The sequence below is a fragment of the Symphalangus syndactylus genome, chromosome 12 (genome assembly GCF_028878055.3).
Source record: "Symphalangus syndactylus isolate Jambi chromosome 12, NHGRI_mSymSyn1-v2.1_pri, whole genome shotgun sequence".
Taxonomy (NCBI): domain Eukaryota; kingdom Metazoa; phylum Chordata; class Mammalia; order Primates; family Hylobatidae; genus Symphalangus; species Symphalangus syndactylus.
Window position 1 is genome coordinate 138,137,911 of NC_072441.2, and position 27,960 is coordinate 138,165,870.

The 27,960-nt window shown below is 41.7% G+C and overlaps 1 protein-coding gene across 26 annotated transcripts in view; it reads right to left on the reverse strand.

Annotated features, from left to right (window-relative positions):
• Positions 1–27,960, reverse strand: part of MACF1 (microtubule actin crosslinking factor 1) — a 408,649-nt gene that overhangs the window by 23,907 nt on the left and 356,782 nt on the right. For 18 of the 26 annotated variants that reach the window (XM_055255176.2, XM_055255175.2, XM_055255173.2 and 15 more), the window contains 25 exons: positions 27,484–27,687; positions 25,236–25,467; positions 23,764–23,990; positions 22,340–22,462; positions 22,140–22,241; positions 21,413–21,514; positions 21,146–21,319; positions 20,899–21,054; positions 20,556–20,753; positions 19,899–20,027; positions 18,638–18,811; positions 15,886–16,041; positions 15,575–15,781; positions 15,321–15,440; positions 14,711–14,880; positions 12,563–12,722; positions 11,434–11,628; positions 10,972–11,100; positions 9,930–10,073; positions 8,694–8,882; positions 5,259–5,379; positions 4,197–4,360; positions 3,612–3,626; positions 2,648–2,810; positions 1,412–1,566 (listed from right to left, as the gene is read on the reverse strand). In XM_055255176.2, coding sequence (XP_055111151.1) covers positions 1,412–1,566; positions 2,648–2,810; positions 3,612–3,626; positions 4,197–4,360; positions 5,259–5,379; positions 8,694–8,882; positions 9,930–10,073; positions 10,972–11,100; positions 11,434–11,628; positions 12,563–12,722; positions 14,711–14,880; positions 15,321–15,440; positions 15,575–15,781; positions 15,886–16,041; positions 18,638–18,811; positions 19,899–20,027; positions 20,556–20,753; positions 20,899–21,054; positions 21,146–21,319; positions 21,413–21,514; positions 22,140–22,241; positions 22,340–22,462; positions 23,764–23,990; positions 25,236–25,467; positions 27,484–27,687 — 3,909 coding nt within the window. Of the gene's footprint in view, positions 1–1,411; positions 1,567–2,647; positions 2,811–3,611; positions 3,627–4,196; positions 4,361–5,258; positions 5,380–8,693; positions 8,883–9,929; positions 10,074–10,971; positions 11,101–11,433; positions 11,629–12,562; positions 12,723–14,710; positions 14,881–15,320; positions 15,441–15,574; positions 15,782–15,885; positions 16,042–18,637; positions 18,812–19,898; positions 20,028–20,555; positions 20,754–20,898; positions 21,055–21,145; positions 21,320–21,412; positions 21,515–22,139; positions 22,242–22,339; positions 22,463–23,763; positions 23,991–25,235; positions 25,468–26,754; positions 26,764–27,483; positions 27,688–27,960 lie in introns of all 26 variants that reach the window. The other 8 variants (XM_055255178.2, XM_063627775.1, XM_063627773.1 and 5 more) reach the window with 2 other exon arrangements.

Genomic DNA, 27,960 nt, shown 5'->3' on the forward strand with positions numbered 1-27,960 from the left:
TGGAGGGCAATGGCGCGATCTCGGCTCCACAACCTCCACCTCCCGGTTCAAACAATTCTCCTACCTCAGCCTCCCAAGTGGCTGGGATTATAGGCACGCACCACCAGGCCCAGCTAATTTTTTGTATTTTTTTAGTAGAGATGGGGTTTCTTCATGTTGGTCAGGCTGGCCTTGAACTCCCGACCTTAGGTGATCCGCCTGCCTCAGCCTCCCAAAGTGCTGGGATTACAGGCGTGAGCCACCGCGCCTGGCTCATTATTTACTTTTTAGGGAATTCAGGCTTTTGACATATACATTTATCATCTGTTCCAAATTAGTATATGTTCTTCTTACTAAGTGAACTAATTGAGACTGAGAAACGGCATGAAAGAAAATTCCCAAGTGACTATACAACACATTCTTTATTCCTGCTTCAAAATTCCTTCAGAGAAAAGTGCTAATATGCTTGCATCAAAATCAGATTATTAATAAAGCAAATGATGAACTGCTTAAATTTCACCCTAGGAGTCCGAGATTCCCTGGAAGTCAGTCCTGGTGTTTTCCAGGGCCACTCTGAAGACCTGTCCCAGCACCTCTCCCTTCCCAAGATCTGTTATCAACAGATGCTAGGATTTCTAGATGGCACTAATAAATTTGGTAGTTTCAATGTGGTAGTTTTTAACAAGGCAGAAAGCATGATGGGTATACACCATTTTAAACATTACATTTTACCCCCCTTTTAAATATTTGTTTTTATTTTTTGAGACAAGTCTTGCTCTGTTGCCCAGGCTGGAGTGTAGTGGCATGATCACAGCTCACTGCACCTTTGATCTCCCATGCTCAAGTGATCCTTCCACCTCAGTCTCCTGAGTAGCTGGAGCTACAAGCACTTGCCACCACACCTGGCTAATTTTTTTTTTTTTGGGGGGGACAGACAAAATCATACTATGTTGCCCAGGCTGGTCTCGAACTCCTGGGCTCCAGTGATCCTCCCGTGTTGGCCTCCCAAAGTGCTGGGGCTACAGATGTAAGCCACCATGCCCAGTCCATTTCATCCCTTAAATGCTACACTGGTAGACCATTTCCCTAGATTCCAGGTAGCATGCTCAAGAGTGAAATGAGTCTATCCCAAACACAGGACGAGTGAACCAGGATGAGTATGGTGCCCTGCAAAGGTTCTCTGTAAACTTCAGAGCACCACACAGACATGACTCACTAGAGTAATCCATCTAGCCTGAGCTAGAGCTCAGATGTCAGAGATCCTCTGGGACTCTTCGAGATGCTATCCAAAAAGAGATCTCAAAATAGAACTCCAAATATTTATCTCCCAACAGACAAGTCAAAGGCTAATATGATCACTGAACCCAACCAAATTCAGGATATTATAAACCTACAGCCAGAAGTGTACTCAAAATATAATTATTTCCCTTACCTCATCTTCGATTTTATCTGCATCGGTTGTTGGTCGATATGCATCCTTGTTGGGATGAAGAGCAGCCACAAATTCATAATAATCAATGTAACCATCCCCATCTCGGTCGAAAATGTCAGCCACAGCAGTCATCTCTAACTTGGTGGTGGGGAACTCTGGAGAAAAGGAATCATATTTTGAAACATTAAGAGGGGTACTTGTTTGGTTGGTGGTTATAGAAATACTTTTTTTTTTTTTTTTGAGACAAGGTCTTGCTCTGTTGCCCAGGCTGGAGTGCAGTGGTGCGATCTCGGCGCACTGCAACTTCCGTCTCCTTGGTGCAAGCGATTCTCCTGCCTCAGCTTCCAGAGTAGCTGGGAATACAAGCGCCTGCCACCAGGCCCGGCTAATTTTTTTTGTATTTTTAGTAGAGACGAGGTTTTGCCATGTTGGCCAGGCTGGTCTTGAACTCCTGGCATCAAGTGATCCACCCATCTTGGCCTCCCAAAGTGCTGGGATTACAGGCGTGAGCCACCACGCCTGGCCAGAAATACTTCTTAAGAGCAAAAAAATGTATGTCTTGATTTTTCCTGAAAAGTAATACATATCCACTTATAGACTCCCCTATCCCAAATGCAACGAAAAAAGGTAATATTCCCCATTTCAGATATACCAAAAGACATAAACATAATATTACAACCACCCACAGACCTACCACTCAACTCAAGAATATACTTATCTACCCCACAATTATTAGATATTTAGATTATTTCAGAATAGTGACAGTTTGGAATAGCATGAAGTTTTCCTACGTTTAGATTATTGTCTTAGATTCTAAACAAATTGCTATACAAAGGGAAGTGTGAATATTTATAGTAGTCACAGTGATTTACTAAAACATAGACCAAATCATATTGTTTCCCAGCTGAAAACCTCTGGTTAACCACTGTCTTTTTTTTTTTTTTTTTGAGACAGAGTCTCACTCTGTTGCCCAGGCTAGAGTTCACTAGCACGATTACAGCTTATGCAGGCCTTGACCTCCTCAGGCTCAGGTGATTCACCTCAGCCTCCCAAGTAGCTAGAACCACAAGTGTGCCACCATGCCTTTGCCACCTGCCTCCCAAAATGCTGGAATTACAGGTGTGAGCCATAGCTCCTGGCCAGCTTCAGAAAGACTGTTTAGCTAGAATATCACAGCTTCTACAAAGTGCAAGGAATCCAGGTGTGACCCATGTTTGGAACGATGACTAGACTCACTGGATGCTAAAATGCCATCGATAAACTCCTGACGTGTTATCTTCCCATCCTGGTCCTTATCAATGCGCCGGAAGAAATCCATCACTCGAGACTTTTTGTGATTCATCCAACGCATATACTTTTTCCTCCAGACATCAAAGTCAAAGTTGGCAAATTCCTTCAACTACACAGAAATCAGAAGTGTCAGTAAGATTTATTTTTTGGGCCCTCAAAAGCTGCCCAGAGCATACGCAAACTCTCAGACATTCAGTAAAGCCATGCTTCCAGGGGGCACCAACAATGAAATCTATGTGTTTGGTTCTTTTGTGAAGGCACAATCTTGCTCCTTCACTTAAAGCCATGACTATTTACATGAGCTGCGGTATAATGGAATAGCAAGATAAACAATAACTGAACCACCATGGAAAATATGGAGCACACGGAATGAGAATGGGTGAAGCCAGCCTTGCTTTCCCTTTGGGCTTTTCAAAGGATCACTCTCTTAGATGCAAGGAAATGGATTCTAACCCAGAAGGGAGGTCCTTAGCACTCCTCGATTATGTTGTTTTGAAAGGCATTATAATCACACATAGGGCTCACAGCAGGAGGCTCGTGTTTACCACTATCTTCTGAGATTTCAATCAGAAAATCTGAGTTCTGGATGTTAGCATTGTGAACCCAATGTTGTATCCAAGCATGTTTCTTTGGAATGGCACCAGAGAGCAAATTGCCCATCTGACGGCTCCATGTTAAATATTTGGCCTTGATGGAGAACAGCAGGCTTATGCAGTGGGCAAGACAAGTTTCAGCTACTTAAGTCTATGTTAATGATATACACTCAAAATGACTTAAAGAGTGCAGCAGTTTCCCCTTGGTCTTTCAAACTCCAAAGTTAGAAGGAATGGGGGAAAAAAGCACCAAGAACCCAATAAGCTTAAAAGTCAACTGACCTAAGGAAAAAATAAACAAAACACAGAACACTCACTTCCAGGCATAGCTGCTTTGATATGCACAAATAAAAAAATACAAAAGATATTAGAGGCTTGTTTTAGAAATTAGGAAGCATAGTACTATATTTTTTACACTGGGTAACGACACTTCAAAATAGAGTTGCTTCTCATGATCAAGTGAAGACTAATAACAAAATCATTAAAAATTACTCCTATTTCATAATCCTGTAGCGTCTATTTTTACATGAAAGGCTCAACAAGGGTCATTTTTGGGCTATGCTACATATCTGGAGATAAATTTCCAAAGTTCTCTTCCTGATTCCCAACCACAGCCAGATGCTGAGGCAGATCAGGTCCTGGCCCTCATTATGGACTGGCTGTTTCCTTGCTTTCCACACCTACAAGCTTTAGCCTACTCTGTCATGAATGGTTTTCTTAACAAATGTGTCTTTTCTCATTAAGGGGCCTCAAAGAATGAGTACTGGCTTGGTATAGGTCTGTTTCTATTTGTGAAAAAGTAAGTTAAGACACACGGTTCACACTAAGAGAGCCTCAGAAGGGCTGTGTTTTGATTGAAAAAATCACTTTGTTTCAGGGAAGGCCACTCAGCAGGGCATTACCTCCTCCAGCCGATCCAAGGCGTCATTCAGTTTCCTTTGCCGCTCCAGTGCTAACAGCCACACCTGCTGCCAGCGGGCAGAAAGCTGGTTGATCCGTGGGTTTTTTGCTTCAGATTGTGAAAGGATTGGCATGGGAGGAGGGGCTGGCTGACTTAGGGATTTCCCTAAAAGGAAAAATAATCACAAGATTAGAACAGCTGGTTAGTACACAAAAAGAAATAGCTGTATGTATAAACCTAGAAGATCTTTAGAATAATATCCAGTCAATAACTGAGAAAAGAAATACGAGACTTGGCAATATTTAGATAGGGAGGTGTACTAATTCCAAAAGTATTGATCCTCCCAGCACATACTTACCTGCTGCCTACATATCTCCAAGCAATTCTGTCCTGCCTTAGTGAGCTGATGACACGTTAACTCAACTAAAAAAGCAACATAGCCGGGCGCGGTGGCTCACGCTTGTAATCCCAGCACTTTGGGAGGCCGAGGCGGGCGAATCACGAGGTCAGGAGATCGAGACCACGGTGAAACCCCGTCTCTACTAAAAATATAAAAAATTAGCCGGGCGTGGTGGCGGGCGCCTGTAGTCCCAGCTACTCGGAGAGGCTGAGGCAGGAGAATGGCGTGAACCTGGGAGGCGGAGCTTGCAGTGAGCTGAGATTGCGCCACTGAACTCCAGCCTGGGCGACAGAGCAAGACTCCGTCTCAAAAAAAAAAAAAAAAAAAAAAAGCAACATATTCTGTAGGAGCTGTTTTGTTATTAAATTAGTGCAAGCCAAATATAAACAGCTAGGGCTGATAACCACCAAAACAATGGAAAGGCCACTGTTAAAAAATAAGCTTAACCACCTCGTAATTTCATACCAATCATACCAAAGAATACGGAGTATAGCTACTGTCTGTTAATGTAAGAAAAGTGAGTTTCAAAAATGGGAGGTTTTGGTTAAAAACCAACACGGTTTTTGAAAACGGAATATAATTTTTTTTTGACAGGCATTTGGAAAGTGCTCATCTTCAATTAGCAGGAATGAAGCATCCTAACACAGGGGACTGGAAACATACTGCCTCCGCTGCGGGATTTCTCTATGAAAGGCGCATGAGTAGGCTCTATGTTTTTCCTTTTGTATGTCTTGGTGACCCGGTCCACGTCAGGCTGTTTGCGAGTCATCTCCTCCATAAACGTCTGTTAAACACAAAAAATAGGAAAAAGAGTTAAAAATTGTATTTTTACTCTTATGGGGGCAAAGGAAGAGCTAGGATGGGTACTTTACGGTCTGTGGTGGCAGGAAAGGCTGCGTGGAGGCTGGTGCCTGAGTTGAGTTACTGAGGGATGTAGCTTGGATATTTGGCCCCTCCAAATCTCATGTTGAAATGTGATTTCCAATGTTGGAGGTGGGGTCTAACGGGATGTGATTGAGTTATGGGGGCAAATTCCTCAGGAATAGCCTTGGTGCCCTCCCCATGGTAATGAGTGAGTTCTTGCTGTTAGTTCACATGAGAGCTGGCTGTTTAAAAGGAGCCTGCTATCTCCTTCTCTTTCTCTCTCTCCCTCTCTTGCCATGTAACACGCTGGCTCCCCTTTGCCTTCCACCATGATTCTAAGCTTCCTGAAGGCCTCACCAGAAGCAGATATTGGCACCATGCTTCCTGTACAGCCTGCAGAACCGTAAGCCAAAATAAACCTATTTTCTTTATAAATTACCCAGTCTCAGGAATTCCTTTATAGCAATGCAAATGGACTGACATGCTGAGCAATGAAGAAATAGTCAACAAATGGTGGGAAGGCAGTCCTGGAAGAGGGTGCAACCCAAACAGAGACAGGGATGCCTGACAGTGCTGTGACCAGGACCCCTCCACTCACTGGCTGGGCAGAGGATGCAATCAGAGGAATGGCAAGAGGCAGGGTTGGAGAGGCAGGCAGGAGACAGATCACAAAAGGCTTCTGTGTCAGGCTAAGGGTTGGCCATTTATTCTGAGAGCAACAGGGGGCAGCTGAAGGATTTCGATCCAGGTAAGAGACATGATCAGACCTATGCTTTACAGCTATCACTCTGGCTTCAGTGTAAAAGATGGAGTGATGTGGGGGTGGGGGGAAGTGTGGGATGGGGAGTGGCTAGCAGTGAGAAGACAGGTTAAGAAACCATTGCAGCAACTGAGGCAAAACATGGTGAGGGTCGGAGCCAGGGCAGGAAAGATGGAGCCATGAGGTATTTTGAAAGTGGGACTGACAAGCCCTGGTGAGTGGCTAGATGTGAGGAAAAGGAGGAACTCCAGACATCACAGGCTTCTGAATGAGGAAAGGGGGGCAGATCTGGAATGGACAAGTGACATCAGGCAAGGGGGCAAAGATAAAGTGGAATTTTAGAACTGCTTCTAGTTTACTGTATGTCTGGACTTTAGGAGATGATGGTGCTGGAGATGAAAAAGATGCAGAAGCTTTACAGGTAATAGCTAAAGCTGTTAGACCAGATAAATCTCAGCAGTGTGAGGAGAGCATCAAGAATGAGACATCAGGGAACAACACTGATGAACAGGCAGGGAAGAGGAACCAGCTAAAAAGGCTAAAAAGGAACGGTCAGAGAGATCAGAGGAAAACACAAAGATTAAAGGACACAGAAGTCAAAAGGGAAGTTTTGGGAAGGGATGAAGAGCCAGCTAGGTCACATGTCAAACAAAATAAAGACTGAAAAACCTCTGTTGGATTTAGCCAGTAGAATGTGACCAGAACAGTGTCAGCCAGACCACAGGGACTTGGGGAGTGATGGGAAAAAAGGAGATGAGACAGGGAACAAGAAGTGTAGCTGAAAAAGGAGGGAGGCAACACAGTGGTAACTTGAGGGGAACACTGGGTTGGAAGGACATGTCTGGAAGCTTTAGAGAAAAGAATAAACAGGGACAGACTGAAGACATAAAGGAGAGACGGGAAAATAGAAAGGAGAAGAACTGAATAGGAAGAAGATAATCTCTCAGAGAGGAGGTACATCCCACAGGAAGGACAGGTGCTCCTCAACTTACGACGAAGTTACATCCTGGCAAACCCATCGTTAAGCTGAAAATATAACACACCTAAATTATGGAACATCATAGCTTAGCCTGGCCTACCTTAAACGTGCTCAAAACACGTTAGCCTACAGTTAGGCAAAATCATCTAAGACAAAGCCTATTTTATAATAAAGTGTTGACTATCTCATGTAATCAAAGTGAAAGAATGGTTGGATGGGCACTCAAAGTGCATTTTTTTTTTTTTTTTTTTTTTTTTTTGGAAACGGAGTCTTGCTCTGTCACCCAGGCTGGAGTGCAATGGCGCGATCTCAGCTCACTGCAACCTCTGCCTCCCTGGTTCAAGTGATTCTCTTGCCTCAGCCGCCTGAGTAGCTGGGATTACAGGCAACCACAACCACACCTGACTAATTTTTATATTTTTAGTAGAGATAGGGTTTCACCATGTTGGCTAGGCTGGTCTCAAACTCCTGACCTCAAGTGATCTGCTCCCCTTGGCCTCCCAAAGTGCTGGGATTACAGGGGTGAGCCACCGCACCCGGCCTCTAATTGTATAGTTTCTACTGAATATGTATAACCTTTGAACCATGATAAAGTTGAAAGACTGTAAGTCAGGGACTATCTGTATAGTGAGTTCTCACTTGCTGGGGTAATTGTTTATATAAACTAAAAAGACCATATAGTCTACAGTATAACTAATCAAGATTCATGCTTGAATTCAGTATAAATGATTATGGTTAAAAATACTATTTGCCTCTTAAGGACATATTATGAAGATGGCCCACCTGAGCTTTCCTCCATTCAGTTTAGTCTGATGTGCACCTTCACTGACCACTGGGTTCATGCGAGAGAGCTTCCTGAACCAGGTATAATGGGGACCAGTGGGACCTTGGCTCAAATGATGGTCAATAAAAACAGGCTGTGGTAGGCAGACTTCTAAGAAGGCCCCCAAGATTCCCACTCCTGTATGCACACTCTATGTAATCCCCCTCCCTTGAGTGTGGGCAAATGATGGAATATTCACTCCCTTAATTACATTTCATTCTCCATTACATTTCAAGACTCCATAGAGCACCTTGGACAGTTTCTCCGGCTGGCTGTGTGGCTAAGACCTGAGGGGGCCCCTAGAAGGCAAGAGCAAGTCCTAGCTGAGAGCCAGCAAGAAAGTAGAGACCTCAGTCTTACATCCACCAGGATCTGGATTCTGCCAACATCCTGAGTGAGCCTAAAAGAGGACCCTGAACTCCAGATGAGACTTAGTACTGGCTGACACCTTGATTTCTGCCTGGGGAGACTCCAGGAAGAGGACTCAGTCAACTCATGCCCAGGTATATGAAGCACAGAAACTACGAGGTAAGCAACTATGTGTTGTTTTATGGTGCTAAGTCTGTGGTAATGTGTTAAGCAGCCATTTAAAAACATATACACAGGGCAACAGAGATGGTCTCCATGCCCAACACAGAAAACCCCAGTGATCACACAGTGAGGTTAAGACACCTGATGCTCAGCGATAAGGGCTTTAACTCGGTCAATGTTCTGCGGGATTGGCTCCTGATCCCGCTGAATGAGGGTGGTCTCAGCCCACTGGATCCATGCCAGAAGTTCTTCCAGGAGCTCAGCATTAGCCACCAGTTCTGACAAGGCCGTTTCAAGACGCTGCTGGTGCTGCTTAGCCCATGTCAGGACCTGTGGAAAAAGAAGGAAACCATGGCCTCTTTCAGTCAAGCATACCCCTTTGTTTCCAAAGCCCTTTTTCATCTGATTTTCACAATGGCTTTTTAATTTATTTTTTTGGAGACAGACTCTCACTCTGTCACCCAGACTGGAATGCAGTGGCACAATCTCGGCTCACTGCAACTTCTGCCTCCCCGGTTCAAGTGATTCTCCTGCCTCAGCCTCCCAAGTAACTGGGATTACAGACTTGTGCTACCATGCCCAGCTAATTTTTTGTATTTTAGTAGAGACGGGTTTCACCATGTTGCCCAGGATTGTCTTGAACTCCTGAGCTCAGGTAATCTGCCCGCCTCAAGCCTCCCAAAGTTCTAGGATTACAGGCGTGATCCACTGCTCCCGGCCAACACAATGAGTTTTTAGAGGAGAGACCACCCAAACAGTCAAGAGGCTTCACTATTACCCCAGTGACAACTGGGATAAGAGCTGGAATAAAATATCAGCCCTCCTGAAAGCGAATCTAGTATAGTTGTTCCTTGGTATCCACGGGGGACTGGTCCCAGTATCACCTGTGCATACTAAAATCCATGCATACTCACGGCCTGTAATTGGTTTTGTGGAACCTGCAAAAGTCTGCCCTCTGTACACATGGGCTTCGCTTGCCGTGAATACTGTATTTTCTACCCATGTTTGGCTGTGAATGTGGACCCCACCAACATGGAGGGCTGAATGTATTTACTGAACAATAACCGCATGTAAGTGGACCTGTGCAGTTGAAACACAAATTGTTCAAGGGTCATCCTGTTAACCCAGGACTTCCCAGGAAGGAGCGGACACTACACACAACATGTCCACTGGAAGTCACATTAACATAGCACTATGCCAACACTACCCCTCCAGGTTGCCACACGTTACCAAGAAAACAGTCTTTACTAAAATGTTAACTTAATTTTTGCTGAGTTATTCACAGTGAGTGAGAGATTCCTTACCTGGGGGAAAAATACTATAATATAGTGATAATTTACTGGGTGTGTGCGGTCCTCCTCTGAACCAGGGACTCACCTCCTCGAAGCGAGCTCGGATGATGGTGATCCAGTGTTTGATGGTTGTGATGCAATCGGGGTGGCAGACAGCCAGGATGACTTCTCCCATGGCTACTGCTGAGTTAACGTCCACTCGCTTTTCCTCTACTTTCTTCATGAATTCCTAAACAAAAAAGATTTGAAAACAAAAACTTACAAAGTCTATATTAGCAGCACTGTTAGTTTACACTGAAGGGGGATAAATTTCAATGTTTTCTTTTTCCTCCATGTGTTAACGCAGACCTCTAAAAGCCTGTATAGTTATTTATGGCATTTTAATTCTAAAAGATGTGGGAAGGTGAGGGGTTTACACAAGAATGACTTTCCCTGGGGGAGATGACAACAAAGAATAGGACACACAGAGGTATGCCCCCTTTTTCCTATTCAAGTTAGTTTCTCTCTTTTTTAATCCCATTTTTCATTTTTTCTCATTTATATCCTATTTCATTTCATGTTGGTAAACATATTTGTATTGGAAAAATATAATTATAGTTGTAAAAACCATAATATTAAAAAAATACCCATAACAGAATATAATAATAAATCCATGATTAAAATCTGAGTGGATAAAATAAAAATTTAAAAAGGGAAACATTTCCCACCTCATTAGGACAGACTGAGACCCCAGACACTGCACCATACTCTACAGCTTAGTAAGTGGTTCTGGGGGATCAGATCACGGCCTAAAGCTGGTAACATAAGGAAAGGCAAACAAAGGCGTATGCAGGTGAGGAGTAAAGAAGATGAAATAGTCCACATTTTCCTTAATACCATGTTTAAAAAACTTGTTACAACCAACATATATTACTTTTATAAGAATGAATGTTACTGTTTAAGGTGTCAAAAAACCCACCAGTCCCTTCCCTTTCATTCCTACTAAACCAATGAGCTAGGGCCACTCTGGTTTTGTTCCTTTTCATGTGAGTTCTGATATTTCCAAGAAAAAGTTGCTTTCATTTAGTGGTAGGCAGCCCTCAAGGTGGTAGGTAGCATGAGGTCACCAACCCCCAAGGCTGGATTACCTTATGGGTGTCAATGAGAGACTGCAGGGCCTCTGTGTCATCAGGAAGTGCTCCCCGAAAGCGAAGCGTTTGCTCTGCTTCAGAAAGCCACTCCAACAGCATGTGGACTGTGTCTCGAAACACTTCCGCCTGAAATAATCAAGCACAAAAGATTCAACCTCTCTCTGCAGCCAAGGACCTAGATACTGGGACATGCCAGGGAAAGGGTCCAGTATTCATTCAGACATTTCATGGCCTCATCAAAACTCCACAAAGGTTATCTTTCATTTGTAGATCTTTGAAAATCAACTGAATTCATTATTTCTCAAAATGAATGTTAAAGTTTTATAGAACATTCAGAGTATCAATTTTCAACTCTGTTATACTTATTTCAAGACTGACTGGAACAGATTCTAGTAAAAGAAAAACCAAATAAACCTACTCAGATCTATCCCTTGGGTTGGGACAGCAAATATCCCTTACCTGTTTTAAGGCCTGCTCAAGCCGGCTTTGTTTGGAAACAGAGAGTTTACAGACAGTGTCCCAGCGAGTGCTCAGTTCCTGGAGCTGCCCTTTTACCCAAGTGGTGTCATCTCGACTATTCTCAATCAGCTCTCGGCCTGACCGCTTCAGGACCTGAACGGTTCCTGTTCGCTTTCCCAGTTCCTTCTGGAAAACCTAGAAAAGAAAATAGGAGAATTTGTTTGTTTGAGGAATGTTTTGAGTCCAAGAAGCCACTGGGAAATAACAATTTTCTTGGTAGGTTCTAATCATGTGTCTTTTATGCACAGAGGGAGGCAGAGCAATGTATAAGAAAAAACAACCAGGCCGGGCGCAGTGGCTCATGCCTGTAATCCCAGCATTTTGGGAAGCCGAGATGAGAGGGTTGCTTGAGCCCAGGAGTTCAAGACCAGTCTGGGCAACATGGCGAGACCCAATTTTCACGGGAAAAAAAAAAAGGAAAAACCAGAAAATGTGGCTCTAAATGCTAGCTCAGGCATTTAGGAGATACGTAATTTTGAAAAGTTGCTTAAGGCCCAGTTTCTTCATCTGTAAAATGGTAACCATTATACTAATGTTTCCAGAATTATGGGAAATAAAAACATATCTGCTGTGCACATAATAAGAATCTGTTGTAATTTCAAGGTAAAGTTAAATGCTTGTGCTGAAACAGAAGGATATTACATAATTCAACATGACAGAAGAGATTACGTTAAATATCGGCATGCGTGGTATTAGGATTGTTAGGTTCAGAAGTGGTTTAAAAAAAAAATCACTAATTTCCATTTTAGGAGTCAGTGGAAATGGATATCTTACGGGTTTCCGCTGGAATTTAAATCCATTTTGTGACTCAACTGAGAGAAACAAACAGGAAGAGGGGCAACCTTGAAGTGAAGTTTACACATTGCCAAATCTGAATCAAACCAATTTTGGTAAATTCTTTGTGACTAATGCAAAATCTCAGCAACAGTTTGTTTAAACACACAAAGCAACTGTCAGGCTCTCTTTCTCCCCTAGAAAGAAGGGCAGAGGCAGTCATATGTAGAAGACGCTAGGCAGTCATATGTAGAAGACCCACTGCACTCCAATGTAGCCCAGACCTCGCCCCTACCTTGTGTGCATCCATGAGGTTCATGACAAGGTCAAGGTCCCCGTGCACGGGCTGGTCCTCGGCCAGCTGTGGCTCCACCTTGTATAACCAGTCAACCAAGGCCTGCAAAGCATCCATGAACTGACCCGAAAAGAGCAGGGCTTCCTCCAACTTGTGCTGCCTGAGAAATGCACACAAACGCTACCATTTTTAGGGATTCCTTTTACAAATGGCCCATAATTCTGCCTCGCTGAAAGGGAATATTGCTTGAACCCTATATAGAGAGTGACTTCTACGTTAGAGCAGTTAGAAATAGAGTAAAAAGTGACTGAGAGATGGTGAGACATTTTAAATCAAACTACCCTCTAGAATGGATTAAGGGTAGCACAGGGGACAGGCAGAAATACGCTTTAGGCATCTTATAGCCCAGTGACACACAGGCACACCCTAACAACCCAAGGTCTGTGTTAATCACCTCATACCACTCCAAGTAAAAGATGATAGTTTTGGTAATGATCTGGAATCAGTTCAACTCCTAGTTCTATATCAGTTGTGTGACCCTAGGCTGTTTCTTCATCTCCTTGAACCTCAGTCACCTCATCAAAAAAAAAATTGGAGTACAGGCCAAGTGTGTTGGCTCACACTTGCAATCCCAGCACTCTGGCAGGCCAAGGTGGGAGGATCACTTGAGGTCAGGAGTTAGAGGGCAGCTTGGACAATAGCAAGACCTTGTCTCTACTCAAATAACAATGGCTGGGTATGGTGGCTGGCGCCTGTAATCCCAGCACTTTGGGACGCCGAGGCGGGTGGATCATGAGGTCAGGAGTTCCAGACCAGCCTGGCCAATATGGTGAAACCCCGTCTCTACTAAAAATATTTTAAAAAATTAGCTGGGCGTGGTGGCGTGCACCTGTAGTCCCAGCTACTCGGGAGACTGAGGAAGGAGAATTGCTTGAACCCGGGAGACAGAGGTTGCAGTGAGCTGAGACAGTGCCACTGCACTCCAGCCTGGGTGACAGAGGGAGATTCCGTCTCAAAAACAAAACCAAAAAACATTAGCCAGGTGTGGTGGCACATGCCTATAGTCTGAGCTACTCGAGAGGCTGAGGTGGGAGGATCACTTGAGCCCAGGAGTTGGAGGCTGCAGCAAGTTCTGCACTCCAGCCTGGGCCAGGGAGCTAGACCCTGTCTCAATATGACAAAACAACAACAACAAAAAAAATGCCAGGTGCGATGGCTCATGCCTGTAATCCCAGCACTTTGGGAGGCCGAGGCGGGTGGATCACGAGGTCAGGAAATCGAGACCATCCTGGCTAACACAGTGAAATCCCATCTCTACTAAAAATACAAAAAACTAGCCAGGCGTGGTGGCGGGTACCTGTAGTCCCAGCTACTCGGGAGGCTGAGGCAGGAGAATGGCGTGAACCCAGGAGGTGGAGCTTACAGTGAGCCGAGATCGCGCCACTGCACTCCAGCCTGGGTGACAGAGTGAGACTCTGTCTCAAAAAAAAAAAAAAAAAAAAAAAAAAAAAGTACGAATAGGGTAGAAATATTGTAATATTTAGCATGGCATAGTGGGTACAAATAGATAAAAGTACAACTTTTAGAACCAAACTGCCATGGTTTAAGCCTCAGCTCTGCCAGTATGGTAGCTGAGTGACCTCAGGGGAGTTAAGAACCTCTTTATGGTCATTTTCTCATCTGTAAAATGGCAATAAAAGTGGTACCCACCTCAGTGGTTATGAGGATTAAATGATTATCAGCCACTGTTTGGTACGTACTCAGTAGTAATTGCCAAGCAAAGGTCAGGTATCATTATGGTTAAATGAGGTAATGCATGTAGAGGCTTTGGAGTGTCCAAGAGCAGTCAATAAGACAGCTGTTGGTATTACAAATTGATGATTTACAAATACTTTTGAGTTACTGATCTTCTATTATTGTTGGTTTCATTTTATAGGCCTCTCTCTAATACAGTAAGGTTCAAGTTTAAAATGAGAATTTTTACACATTTTATTTAAATTATAACAGTCTTTGAACTAACTGGTGGTGTTAAGATGGTACAAAACCTCTTACTGATGCATTAGCTTTATCACCATTTTATAGAATCTGGTAAGAACCTCTTGCTTTTGGGATCCCGGTTAGACCCCTGAAGGGGACATTCATGCTCACCGCTCCACAGACTTGCCACAAACAGTATCCCATTTGTCTCTGACTTCTCCTAGGAAATTGTCAAGTTTCTGAGTATCTTCGGGAAGCAAAGTCTTTTCTTTCAGTGCTCTGCCAGTTCTAATTGTGGTATCATACACAGGCTGCTTGCCACCAAGAGTTTTCTGAAACTCCTATGTTTCCAGAAAGAAAAGAAAAAAGTGTTAAAAGTCAGATGACATCTTGATTTGGAACAAAAGAATTTGAGTTTTCAGGCTAGAAACCAAATAAAGTATGAATATCACTACTTTTTTTGAACTAAAATTAACCATAGCTTATCCTTAAGAAATTTATAATTTTTTGTTATAACATATACAGAAGTGTCTGACAATTTGTGAAAGCCTACAGTTTTAACTAGTTACTCCCATAACTACTTTGCTTAAACTGTTATTTAAATGAGCAAATATCATGATTAGACCGTCTACATATAAAACGGAACCCTGGCTTCATCATTTTGACTTTTAAACATTAACCAATTGGTTTTCTTTTTACTAGCTCTGATTTTTATTTTTGGCAAGATACAAGCTTTAGCAAATACTATGGCTCGGGACCTAAGAGCAATTAACTGCTTTACCTTATGCTTAGAAAGCTGAAGTTTAATTTTGTCTGGGTCATTGGATATCTCTAGTTCTGAGTCCAGGTGACTCTCTGCATCTTCTAGCCAGTCAATCAGTTTTTTCCAAGCTTCATGGAACTAAAATTACATAACAAATAAGTTAACAGGAGTGAATATACACACTATACAGCACGTTTGAGAATCATCCCAGAGACTCAATACATGCAGCCCAAGATTCTTCAGTGAATTAGTATCTTTCTTCCCCAACTTACTTGTTTTGCCCGCTTCCTGGCATCATCTAGTGATCGCCCTCTTTCAATAGATCGCTGGACAACCTTCTCCCATCGAGACTGCACGCTCACCAACAAATTCTTGATCAGAACAACATCCTGTTTTTGGCTAAGGAACTTTAATTGATTCCCAGTTTGATCCAGCTCAATGATCTGGTCTCGATGAGCATTTACTTCATTAGCAAAAACCTGAGGGAACAATAGTGCTCTTTTTAAGCTTAAGATAAGATAAAGGGGCATTTCTTCCAATTGGTGCTTTCAAAAAGAATGCAGTATCGTAGTATCATAGTTACCTTGTGCTCTTCTATCTGGGAAAGGACTGTATTTAGAATCAGGCTTGGTGGAGAAGCGATGTTTAAACTCTGCTCTGCTAGAGTGAGCCAGTTGATAAATTCTTGTAGGGAATTCTGGAATTCTGTTGCCAAGTTGAGGGCCTCTTCCAGCTTTGACTGAATTTCAAGTAAAACACACACACACACACAAAGAAAAAGCGCCAATTTCAGGAATTATAGCTTCAGCGACAAAGGCATGAATTGTACACCAAATGAAATGACCTCTAAAAAGGAAGCCTCATTTAATCAACCTCCAAACATGCTTTATTTGTAAAGAAGTGGACATTTTAATGTTAGTGTCTGAAACAAGTGGGCAAGAACTGTGTACATGGAAAAGGAAATAGAGCACAACAAGCAGCTAAGTTCCTTTCTCTGCTACTCTCCACTTCCTTGAACGGGAATAAGACTATTCAATAACTGTAAGTGAACAGACCCTTTAGTGGTGACAACTGCAGGATCTACAACCTGCTTTGGGTAATGTTTCAGTTTCCTTTAATGTACTTTTTGTGGTATAAAAACAGCTAAATGAAAAGCAATTTACTATAAAGATGATGTTCAATGTAGTACTCTTTGTTTAAATACATGTTTTCAGAAAATATGGCATATGAAAATATGAGTCTGAAAATTATGCTTATGCTATAAGAAGAAGAGGTAACGAAAGAAGCCAAGAAATTCTAGGCAAAAATCTGACAACACTAGATGTAGATTTTCAGACACTTTCATTTACCTAAGAATGGCAACAACAACAGCTCGTTCAGGCAAAAGGCTACTCCTCACAAGTACACTTCAATCCCACAGAATTCATAAGCTCCATCCTCAGAGACCTACACTAACCTTTTGGTAATGACTTCTGCCTCTGGCCCACCTACTAGGCAGGCAAAGTAAAAATGACAGGCTGACAAAAATGAGTATTTCCAAAACATTCACAGAAAAAACTCCAAGATGTACACTAAAAATGTTAACTGTTGTTAATTCTACCTGACTGGGTTGTAATTTCTATTTTCCTCTTTGTGCTTTCAGGTTATTTTTGTAAACACCCCCCCACCAAAAAAAAAAAAAATTACAATAAATGTTATAAAAATGTACAAACCCAATCTAAACAAATCAGGTAGAAAAATGAAATCCACTTCAAATATATATAGAAATGTTTAGAAATTAATATATTACAAGTTCCTAGATGATAGGAATTCTTTCCACATCATTCTATCCACATATTCTTTGTATTTTTTATATCTACTTTATAGATATAAAAGATATACTTTTATATCTAATTTATATCTTTATATTCTTTATATCTACATATTCTTTATATTTTCTTAATACAGCACCATGCACATTTAATAAATGATTTTACTGATCCTGAAGGTAATGTTCCTGCGAAATAATAAACTATCCTTCACACTCAGCTTTTGCCTGACCATTTCTGATAACGGGCAACTATGTCTTAAGGTATTTTGCTCAACTATTAAGAAAACTCTCTGAAAATTTCTTGGTTATGAGCTGGAATCTGTCTCAGTTTATTTAATATTAGCTTTGCCTTCTGCAGGATCTATGGATGATAGCCTGTCCAAGGATTGGGTATTTTTTTTGAAGACAGGTTACTGATGTCACCCAGGCTAGAATGCAGGGGCACCATCACTGCTCACTGCAGCCTCAACCCTCTAGGCTCAAGTGAGCCTCCTACTTCAGCCTCCCAAGTAGCTAGGACTACAGGTGTGTGCCACTACATCTGGCTACTTTAGGTATTTTTGTAGAGATGGGGTCTTTCTATATTGCCCAGGCTGGTCTCAAACTCCTGGCATTAAGCAATCCTCCTGCATCAGCCTCCCAAGTGCTGGAATTACAGGTGTGAGCCACCAGGTCTGGCTCTGTCCAAGAATTAGCATACACTTAGGTCCTTTAGCCATTCTTAATATAATCAAATTACCCAACCCCACGCTAGGTGGTTTTCAGGAAATTAATGCTTCTCTCAAGATGTTCATGTGTTTTATGCACTTCTGTTCATTAACTTCCCAAAGATAGGGTCGTCTTTAGTGTTTCCACCATAAATCAGGCACAGGACTTGGCACATACTTGCTCAATAACTATTCATTGAGTGAATGTGGTCAACAGGTTTGTGTGTATATATATATATTTCATACTTGATCTGATCAGCAAAAAATACAGTGAAACTCTGTACTCATAAAAAATAATCTTTTTGGGCAAACACCTTGATCCCTAATCATCTTTCATTATTTTGTAGAGAAGAGAATTTGATTTTTGAGGATGAGTGGGAAGAGGTCATATAATTTACTTCTCTCCTGATTTCTAGTAAAGTTCCTTGCGTACTACATTTACATTAGGAACCAAATTCCTTGTGGGGAATTATTAGTCATAGTCCCTACATGCCCTGTCCCCAATCTCTCAACCCCAAGACACCAACTCCAGCAAAACCTTGTTTTTAAGTAGAACACAAATCGGTGATTAATATGGGACATAAAGCCCATCACAAAGTGATAATGGCAGTAATATCTTAACAGGTAAGGAATGAATAATTATAAAAGCAAATGACAACAGAAACTTATACCATCATTGCAACTCAACACAGATGGAATCAGTTCTGCAACTTCTGTTACAATACCCTGGTCTTCAAAAAATCTTCATATAAATAAGATGGCAATTATACATGCAATCACTCAGCAAATTACTCAAACATGGGGATCATACACTGTACCTTTCTTTCTTCCATCTTACTGCTGACCACATGCCACTTCTGCTCCAAAAGTGCTACGCTCTGTTCTGTCTTGGAGCCAGACCCAGAGTCGTCACGGCTTAGAAGCATGAGTCTGCCCTTGTCAAGTAGTTGATTATAAGTCTCTTCCTTGGCTTTCAGCTGGGAATAGAGTTCCTACAAGAAAAGGCAGGAAAGATATCAATTATACAAATTCTCTGGAAGACACCTATATATAGATTCTGTAGCAGAGTCTGGGAAAGTCCAGGAAGGGCTCATCTTAAAAGCCATTCTTTTGGATTCAGTTCAAGTGCTGAGCCATAAGGGAATGAAATCCACTATACTTAATAATAAAATTAATTGTAATAACTAAATACTAATTACTTAGAATTCATTTGTATTAAAATGTAAATATTAACATATTTTACTAAATAACAAGTGACAAATTAAAATATTAAAATAATTTTATCACCCATAGAAGAAAAACTTTTTTTTTTTTTTTTTTTGAGATGGAGTATCACTCTGTCACCCAGGCTGGAGTGCAGTGGCGCAATCTCGGCTCACTGCAAGCTCCGCCTCCTGGGTTCACACCATTCTCCTGCTCAGCCTCCTGAGTAGCTGGGACTACAGGTGCCCGCCACCACGCCTGGCTAATTTTTTGTATTTTTAGTAGAGACGGAGTTTCACCGTGTTAGCCAGGATGGTCTTGATCTTCTGACCTCATGACCCGCCCACCTTGGCCTCCCAAAGTGCTGGGATTACAGGCGTGAGCCACTGCGCCCGGCCAAGAAAAACATTTTTTAAGGATTAGAGATCCTACAAAAGACTCCAATAATCTATTTCCCCTTTTCATGAAAAATTTGCCTAGGAATTATGTTGCTTTTTGTTCTAGCATGCGTTCTTGAAATACTGTCGGTAACTATTTGATTTCCCTAAACCCCCATTAAGTAGTTTCCTTCTTAAGTAAAAACACATCTGTGTTATATATTTGTCTTCTTGATGCTGTCATCTTCAAGTCAGTATGTGTGTGTCAATAAAGCTGATTAACTCAAAATTTCCAGCTGACCTTCCCTGTCACTACTGTTGCCTACTGTAAGGTATTAGAAGCCTGTAACAGGCAGCAATCCCCAAAGGTTATACTATATTTTTGATAAAAATGCACTACTTTGTAGATTTCCAGATACATATTAATTATGACTGTGAACTTGGAAAGGAGCTATTGAATATGGGATGCTTATGCTCAATTCCAAAAAATTGCTATTACCATATGTGTATCAAGCTGCTCCCTAGCAGTTTCAGGAAGTCCTCCTGTGGGCTTAGATGCAGAAAGCTGGCTCTCCATTCTAGTAAGTTCCAAGAGGAAATCTTCAATTTCACTGTGGAAGCCCTGGGCCTTTTGAGAAAAAGATATATCAACCATGTCAGTAGTCAATTCTCAGCTTTAAAAGTTAACTTTCCAAATGATATGAGGAGTTTATCTTGAGGAAGGAAATTTTCGGCTGCTCTCTGGCAAAGCTGTTCTGTTGCTAGATTAGCATGGGGCCAATACTGTCGCTAGAATCTAGCAGAATCCTTCAGACCTCACTATAACATATTATAAATGCCTGATATGATCAGATGAATTGACTATATGATTAAGGTACTGTTGAATAGGGAGAGACCTGACTTGATCCAAGAAAAAAAGGAATCTGTTATAGTGAAGATCTACTAACTTTGAATAGTGAATAAAGAGACTGAGCTACAAATGAATTCAGAAAAGAACTACCCAATCAAAAGCTGTTCTTTCCAGATAAGTTACAGCACAGTATTAACCTTCCCCTCAAGACATAAGGGATTCTTTGCTTTTCAAATTGATCTCTCTTAGATAAGCTTTCTGTTATCTGTATAACTCTTCCCTACCTTACTTGGATGTCACATGTACCTGCTGCAGAGTTGACTGAAGCTGCTGCTCCCTCTCCTCTGTTTTCTGTAACACTGACTCCCAGCATTGGTTCATGGTTTCCAAACGGCTCCTTAAGCTGCTGGCATCATCTCCAGCACTGGATTCAAGAAGCTCATTGCCAGCTTTGTTGACTGTTTCCACTGTGGCTTGATGAGCCAAAACATCATTTTTTAGGACCTAAAAAATGTTAAACAACATAATTTATCTCTATGGATATCATCTAACTTGGTTCTCTAAGGTATACACAACATTCAAAGGCTTCTGGTGGCAACATCTGGTCTCAAATCAATAGGGTTAGAGATGAAAAAACGAAAATACTTACATGGTGTTTTGCAAGCTCAACTTCAATGACTTTTGGGTCTCCACTTATTGGTCTCTGAGCATCTAACAACTCTTCAGTATGAGTCAGCCAACTCATTAGTTCCTCTAAGGCATGCTGGAACTGACCAAGGGCCAACAGAGCCCCTTCTAGTTTGTGCTACTCAGGAAAAGACAGAAAGGGAACATTCATTAGGAAATTAGAAAAGAGCAGAGAGTAGTTCACTGACGTCATCTACCACCTGCCTTACCTGTCGGTGGGCAATTTTCTCACCCAGGTTCTCCCAGAGGTGTTTGAGTTCTGTCAGTGGTTCTCGTATAATGTCTCTGTCCGTCTCATCAGTTGCTTTCTTTAACATCAGTTCACCCTGGTGATTAAGCTTCTCCATCTCAATTTGCTGTTGGTAAACTTCTACTTTGAACTCCTGTCAAAAACACACTCAATGTTAACATCAAATCAAGCCTTTAAAAACTAAAATAAAACAATTCTTCTTCAAAAGCCATACCCAGATACAAACCTTCATTTCATTTAACTGATCTTTAACAGTATTGAGGTCAGTGCCAACAGGAGGCATGGTGCAGAGTTTAATCACAGTGTTATCTAGCCAGTCAAACATAGCCTAGAACAAAAGACAAGTAAACAGTCAAAAACAACCAGAAGATTTGGGGAGAGAATTAGCATTATCCCTGCTAACATAAGAAGACATGAATCAATCAAAGCACCTTGTGCTGTTTGTGATTTTAGGTAAGGGGCACAGACAAAGAATAATGATCTTTATTAATAATATGGTGATTTAATAATGGAGCCAACATTATCAAGATAATGTTCAAAATAAACTACAATTTGGAAATACTAAATTTGAATAAAAGTGAAGATTTCTCAATCCCAGCTAGCAAGCTCATGATGTTCTGAAGCAACTGTGCCAAACTGTGCTTGAAGATAACCTGGGTTTGGAACCTCTGGCAAGCAATGACCTTTCACAATAAGGCCAGCTTCACAACGTAGCTAAATGAATCTATGATGAGCAGGCAATGATAAAAATGGCAGGAAGAGTAAGAATTCAGACAGATGTCGCTACTTTTTCCACTACAGGTGGGGAACTTTGGCTAGATTTGTGGAAACAGCACTATCTTAGGTCTGCAGTCCTGTGAAGGTGATCCACTTTTGTGCTTAATTCCAAAAATGACAAAAATGGCAAAAAACAGAATCTGTATTTCCTTGGTGGTCACCTCCTGGCCTCTCACCTGAAGAGTGTCCTGATACTGCACAGCAGCTTGCATAGCATCCTCAAGTTTTTCTAGCCTCTCTTTCCATGTTTTGTTTAAGTTCTCCCAAGCATTATTCATCTAGGGGAAAAACATTCAATCAGATTCTTCAATCAATACCACTCTTCAGTCTGGGCCCACTAATGTTCTAACTAAGTGCCTCATCCATTTCTCCACACCTCGTCAATGCTCTTCCTCACTTCAGGCTTCTCAGTTTCTCCGCAGGCAAAAATCAAATCTGCTCCAAGGATCCGAATAAACTCCAGCTCTTCATGCAGACCATCTGTCTCTTCCTTAATAGTCTACATGTAAACGAATAGAATATAAGCCAAAACAGAAAACAGAACAGACCTTACCAAACTTTGCAAATGTGATTTATACCCCATCAACAGCAGATGTGCAACATAACTGTCAATTTCACTTATATGGACACTAAAGCTTCAGACTCTATGTGGTTATTTTTCATATATACAAAATATATATTACATATAGGTATATGTATATGTAAAATAGTATAGAAAAGGTATGGTGAGCTTCAATAATTTACCAAAGGTTCACCCCCTCCTGCCTCCAAAGAAATTATAATCAACAGCTAGAAGTCTATTACAGAGAAACATATCAAGGGTAAAATAACACAGTACAAGTCACAAATGTAAGTGCTGACAATAGAGTATAACAGAAGTGCTGGGGTCTATGATCTTGAAAAAACTCTGTGCCAGATCCTAAAAATTGGCTCATGTATTGGTATTGACCCAAGGTGGGGAGGGAAAGAATTTCTCTATGAAAAAATAGCTGGAATAAAAGTAAGAAATTAGGGAAATAATATCAAGATAGGCTTGCCTTATGCTAAATGGACAATATGAGGTAAGAAATGTTGTTAGTAAAAAATAGACTCCTGGGCCAGGTACAGTGTCTCACACCTGTAATCCCAGGACTTTGGGAGGCCGAGGCTGGAGGATTGCTCGAGCCCAGGAGTTCAGGACAAGCCTGGGCAACATGGTGAAACCTCATCTCTATAGAACATAAACGAAAAATAGTGCCAAAAACTAGAAAAAAAGTATATCAAAGTAACAACTGTTATCTCTAGATGAGTCCAAAATTGATTTTTATTTTCTACCATCTATTTTTCTACATTTAAGGAATGTAATATAATGAGCAGGGTTTTTTTTCAATTGGAGAATGTCTCACTTAAAAAGAAATTTTAGGCCTGGAGCAGTGGCTCACACCTGATATCCCAGCACTTTGGGAGGCCGAGGTGGGTGGATCACCTGAGGTCAGGAGTTCAGAACCACCCTGGTCAACACAGGGAAACCCTGTCTCTACTAAAAATACAAAAATTAGCCAGGCATGGTGGCACATGCCTGTAATCCCAGCTATTCAGGAGGCTGAGGCAGGAGAACCGCTTGAACGTGGGAGGCGGAGGTTGCAGTGAGTTGAGATCATGCCATTGCACTCCAGCCTTGGGGACAAGAGTGAAAAACAAAAACAAAAACCTTTAAGGTACTCAGCCTGGCTAAGCAGTTAACATACCTCACTTTGATTTGATAAAGTGCTTTTTCTAGAGGACAGACACCTAAGAAAAAGGGTTTTGTTTCCTTCTTACCTCAGCAGCTTCAACCTGTTGTTTGATGATGGAAGGATCAATGCCTGGGCTTTCCAAGTCATGGACAATATCCTGGGTGTCTTTGATGGTGGTCAGGAGAGCTGCCATGTCATACCAGAACTTCTCTGCTAATTCAAGGACATCAAGAAATTTGATTTCTCGCTCTTCAGCCCGAGCTTTGATGTCCTCCCAGAAGAATACCATTTGATCCAATTTATCCTGGATTTCTGAGGAGGTTAATAAAAGAGATATGAATATGACTTTCCTAAGAGCCTGAAATAGGTCTATTCAGAAATTCCATGTAACTCTGACCTTTTCAATGAAACTATTTTTTTTAAAAATGCTAAGCATTTATAACTAAAGGATAATTTTCTATTTTAGTTTTACTATTATTTCTTTCTTTTTCTTTTTTTTGGAGACAGAGTCTTGCTCTTGTTGCCCAGGCTGGAGTGCAGTGGCGCAATCCTGGCTCACTGCAACCTCCGCCTCCCAGGTTCCAGAGATTCTCCTGCCTCAGCCTCCCAAGCAGCTAGGATAACAGGCATGTGCCACCATGCCCAGCTAATTTTTGTATTTTTGGTAGAGTCGGGGTTTCACCATGTTGGCCAGGCTGGTCTCGAACTCCTAACCTCAGGTGATCCACCCGCCTCGGCCTCCCAAAGTGCTTGGCTTATCAACATGAGCCACCGCACTCAGCCTATTATTTCTTTTGTTTTTTAGAGAGGGAATTTCACCGTCACTCAGGCTGGAGTGCAATGGTGCAATCTTGGCTCACTGCAACCTCTGCCTCCCGGGTTCAAGCAATTCTCCTGCCTCAGCCTCCTGAATAGCTGGGATTACAGGCGCATGCCACCACGCCCAGCTAATTTTTGTATTTTTACAAAATTTCACTATGTTGGCCAGGCTGGTCTCGAACTCCTGGCCTCAAGTGATCTGCCCACCTCAGCCTCCCAAAGTGCTGGGCCACTGCGGCCGGCCCTGGCCCATTATTTCTATACCAGCGTTTTCCTCTTACATTGGTCTCCCACATACAGGGATCACAGAAGTAATCCAGAAATGGGCTATCATCTACTATAAAGGTAGTGCTAAGATACAAAACCCCTAACTTACAAAAGGGCTAAGATGAGAACTCTTGTTTCCAGTGTTCTGTGTTAAACTTGTATGTTTCCCATGGAAAGTGTTACAAAAGGTAGCTATGTTCTACCCACTATTGATACTGTAGTTTACTCACGTTAGGGGTTAAAGGAGCTTTTGTTTCCTGGCCTGGGAATCTAACTACCAATTGTAACCTTGTTTCAATGGGGAAATGTGTTCTGAATTCCAAATGATTTTCCAATGACTTTCTGGAATACTCATTACTGGGGACTGCCTTTACATTCAAAGAAATAAATAAATCTAGTGGGATGCTGAAGATAACCACAGCCTAGAATTTATTCTGTTGATTTTTTAAAATAATGACAGTCATCAAGCACCTTTTGCAGCCAGATCCTTGTCTGCTCCCTGAGATCGTCCAATGAGCTCCTCTCCACGGTACTTCAAGGCCTCAAAGGATGGCTGCAGTTTTTCTAGCTCCACAGTGGCACTCTTATTGTCACTGATGCACTCTCTGATCTTGTCTACTTCAGCAGGGATCAGTGGTGGCATACGCAGGCGAGAGGAAAGATTCTCCAGTGTCTCCAACATAGGCTCAATTTTATCATGAAACTAAACAAATGTTGGAACATTACCATCACAGCATACCTCATCACTCTTCTTGGAGAAGTGTTAGGGAATAAGGACAAGATATTATCCTACTACTGTTTAGGATAACCTGTGCTCAGTCTAGCCCAATGGCTGTTAAGTGTTGAGTTTGGTTAAGAAACTGTTTTGGGCCAGGGGTGATGGCTCACACCTGTAATCCCAGCACTTTGGGAGGCTGAAGTGTGTGGATCACCTGAGGTCAGGAGTTCAAGACCACCCTGGCCAACATGGTGAAACGCCGTCCCTACTAAAAATACGAAAAATTAGCCGGGCGTGGTGGTGCGTGCTTGTAGTCCCAGCTACTAGGGAGGCTGAGGCACGACAATCATTTGAACCCAAGAGGCAGAGGTTGCAGTGAGCTGAGACAGCACTACTGCACTCCAGCCTGGGCGACAGAGTAAGACTCTGTCTTAAAAGAAAAAAAAAACGAAAAAGAAAAACAACAACAACAAAACTGTTTTGGGCATATACAGAGCTGGCCCATTAGGGAAAAAAAAGCCAATGTTTATTTTAAGAATCTAAATATATGAATATACTAGAAACCAATTCAAATCTTTAGTGCTGCCACAATATTTCTCCTATTCCAACTAATGTAACAAAAAAGGGACAAGATTATGAAACTGCTGAGAGTCAGTATGTCAACATCTGAGATGACAGTTGCATGCAACAGACTAGACCAACAAGTTAGATGCCCTCCACCAGCTGTGTAAATGGATGGGAAACTTAATATGCTACACGACTTGTAGTTTAAAAGTATCATGGCATGCAATTTAACGACCCACCTTATGGAACAATAAGAGAGAAAAAATGTTGGAATAATGGAAGGTAATTAAGGAAGACCAAATCTAACCTTATTCTTAAAGAATTATTACCTTCCCACTTTTCTGGTACTTTGAATAACATGACTACAACTGAAAAGTTCTCATTAAAATTTGATGCAGAGAGGGGAGAAAAGAGCAAAACAGATAAGCATGCCTCCTAAGAAAAATCTATCTCAAACCAACTCTGGTTTTAGTTAAAGAAAGGTTTATCAATTTCAAATGTCCTGTAGAAAAAACATGGTGGGATTCCTTAACAAAATCACTTCCCATCACTCTCCACTTCTAGGTTCCACCCCAAATGAAACTGGCATAATAAACTGCACTAATTAAATTTATTCCACTAAAGTTAAGGGAAATTCCCTTATAGGTAATGACCTCAATTTTCAGCATTATAAGAACACCCTAGTCCCAATGGGGATGGGTACCTTACCTCTGTAATCTGTAATGGTGGGCGCGGTCAACACAACAATGAAATGTGACGATGTGGGGAAGACAGGAGCAGGCAGCAACAACACAAAGTAACACATTCCACAATGTGAGTGAGAGATGGGACGGAAGGTGGGGGGAGAAACTTGAGTAAGTACAAATATTAACCAAGAATATTGACTAAACATAGGAATAAAATACCCAGACATGACAACAGTACCACTAAGAGTAATATATTAGTTGAAAGTATGTAGTTACATGCTTTAAATCCCTCTGCTGGTTTATACTTCTCTTTGGCTCTTACTACTCCCTACTCAAGCATCTTAAACTATGAGTTAGCTGGTTGCTTAAGAAAACTAATGTGCTGTTGCTCTAAAGCAAAAAAGTAACAGGTTCAATAAGTACTTTTTTGAGGCAGTCACTGCTTTTGAATCTGCAAGGTAAATTTATCCAAAATCATCTGCTAAAGGATCATCACAACATAAAGTTTTCAGAGAAACCATCAACAGACAATATATACCAGCCAAGACTCATTTCACTCTCCTTAGAATGTCAGTATGCCAATGTTCCTTGGAATAAAAATGGAGATAGGCTAAGCTTTCTGTTCTATCTACCGATCACATATTAACATGCTGGTCTGGACATTCCTGAGCACAAAGACATACCTGATACAGAGACCTCTTGTTTAGAAGAGCAGACAGTTCAAGGTTATGAGTGTCAGACACACACATACCTGCGTGGACTGGGACACGGCCTCATCCAGAGCCAGGGCTCGCTGGCGCACCTCCTCCTTTATTTGGGCATACATGTTTTCTGCTTTCTGGTATTTTTCTTCCACCATTTCCCCTTCCTCGGGGTTTAATTCCTTTAGTTGTGGGCCTATCTTTAGTAGTTTGTCAATATGAGGTTTGTGTTCAGCAATAGATTCCCTTAATTGCTAGGTAAAAACAGAATTAAACCATAATGAGTACTTTTATACCAGTTTACTTACTTAGATACTTTGATCAGAGCTAATATCAACTTTAAGAGGAACAAACAAAATTGTTAAAAATCAGCAAGGCCCAGCATCTCACCATTTGTGCGGGAACAGAAAAACACCTAAGTCTTAGGTTCTGACACTACCCAATTCTCTTAATTTTTGAAAGTCAGTTCTGATGTCTCATCACTCTAGCAGCCTTCCTGGAAACATCCTCTCTTCTCTTCCCCTACC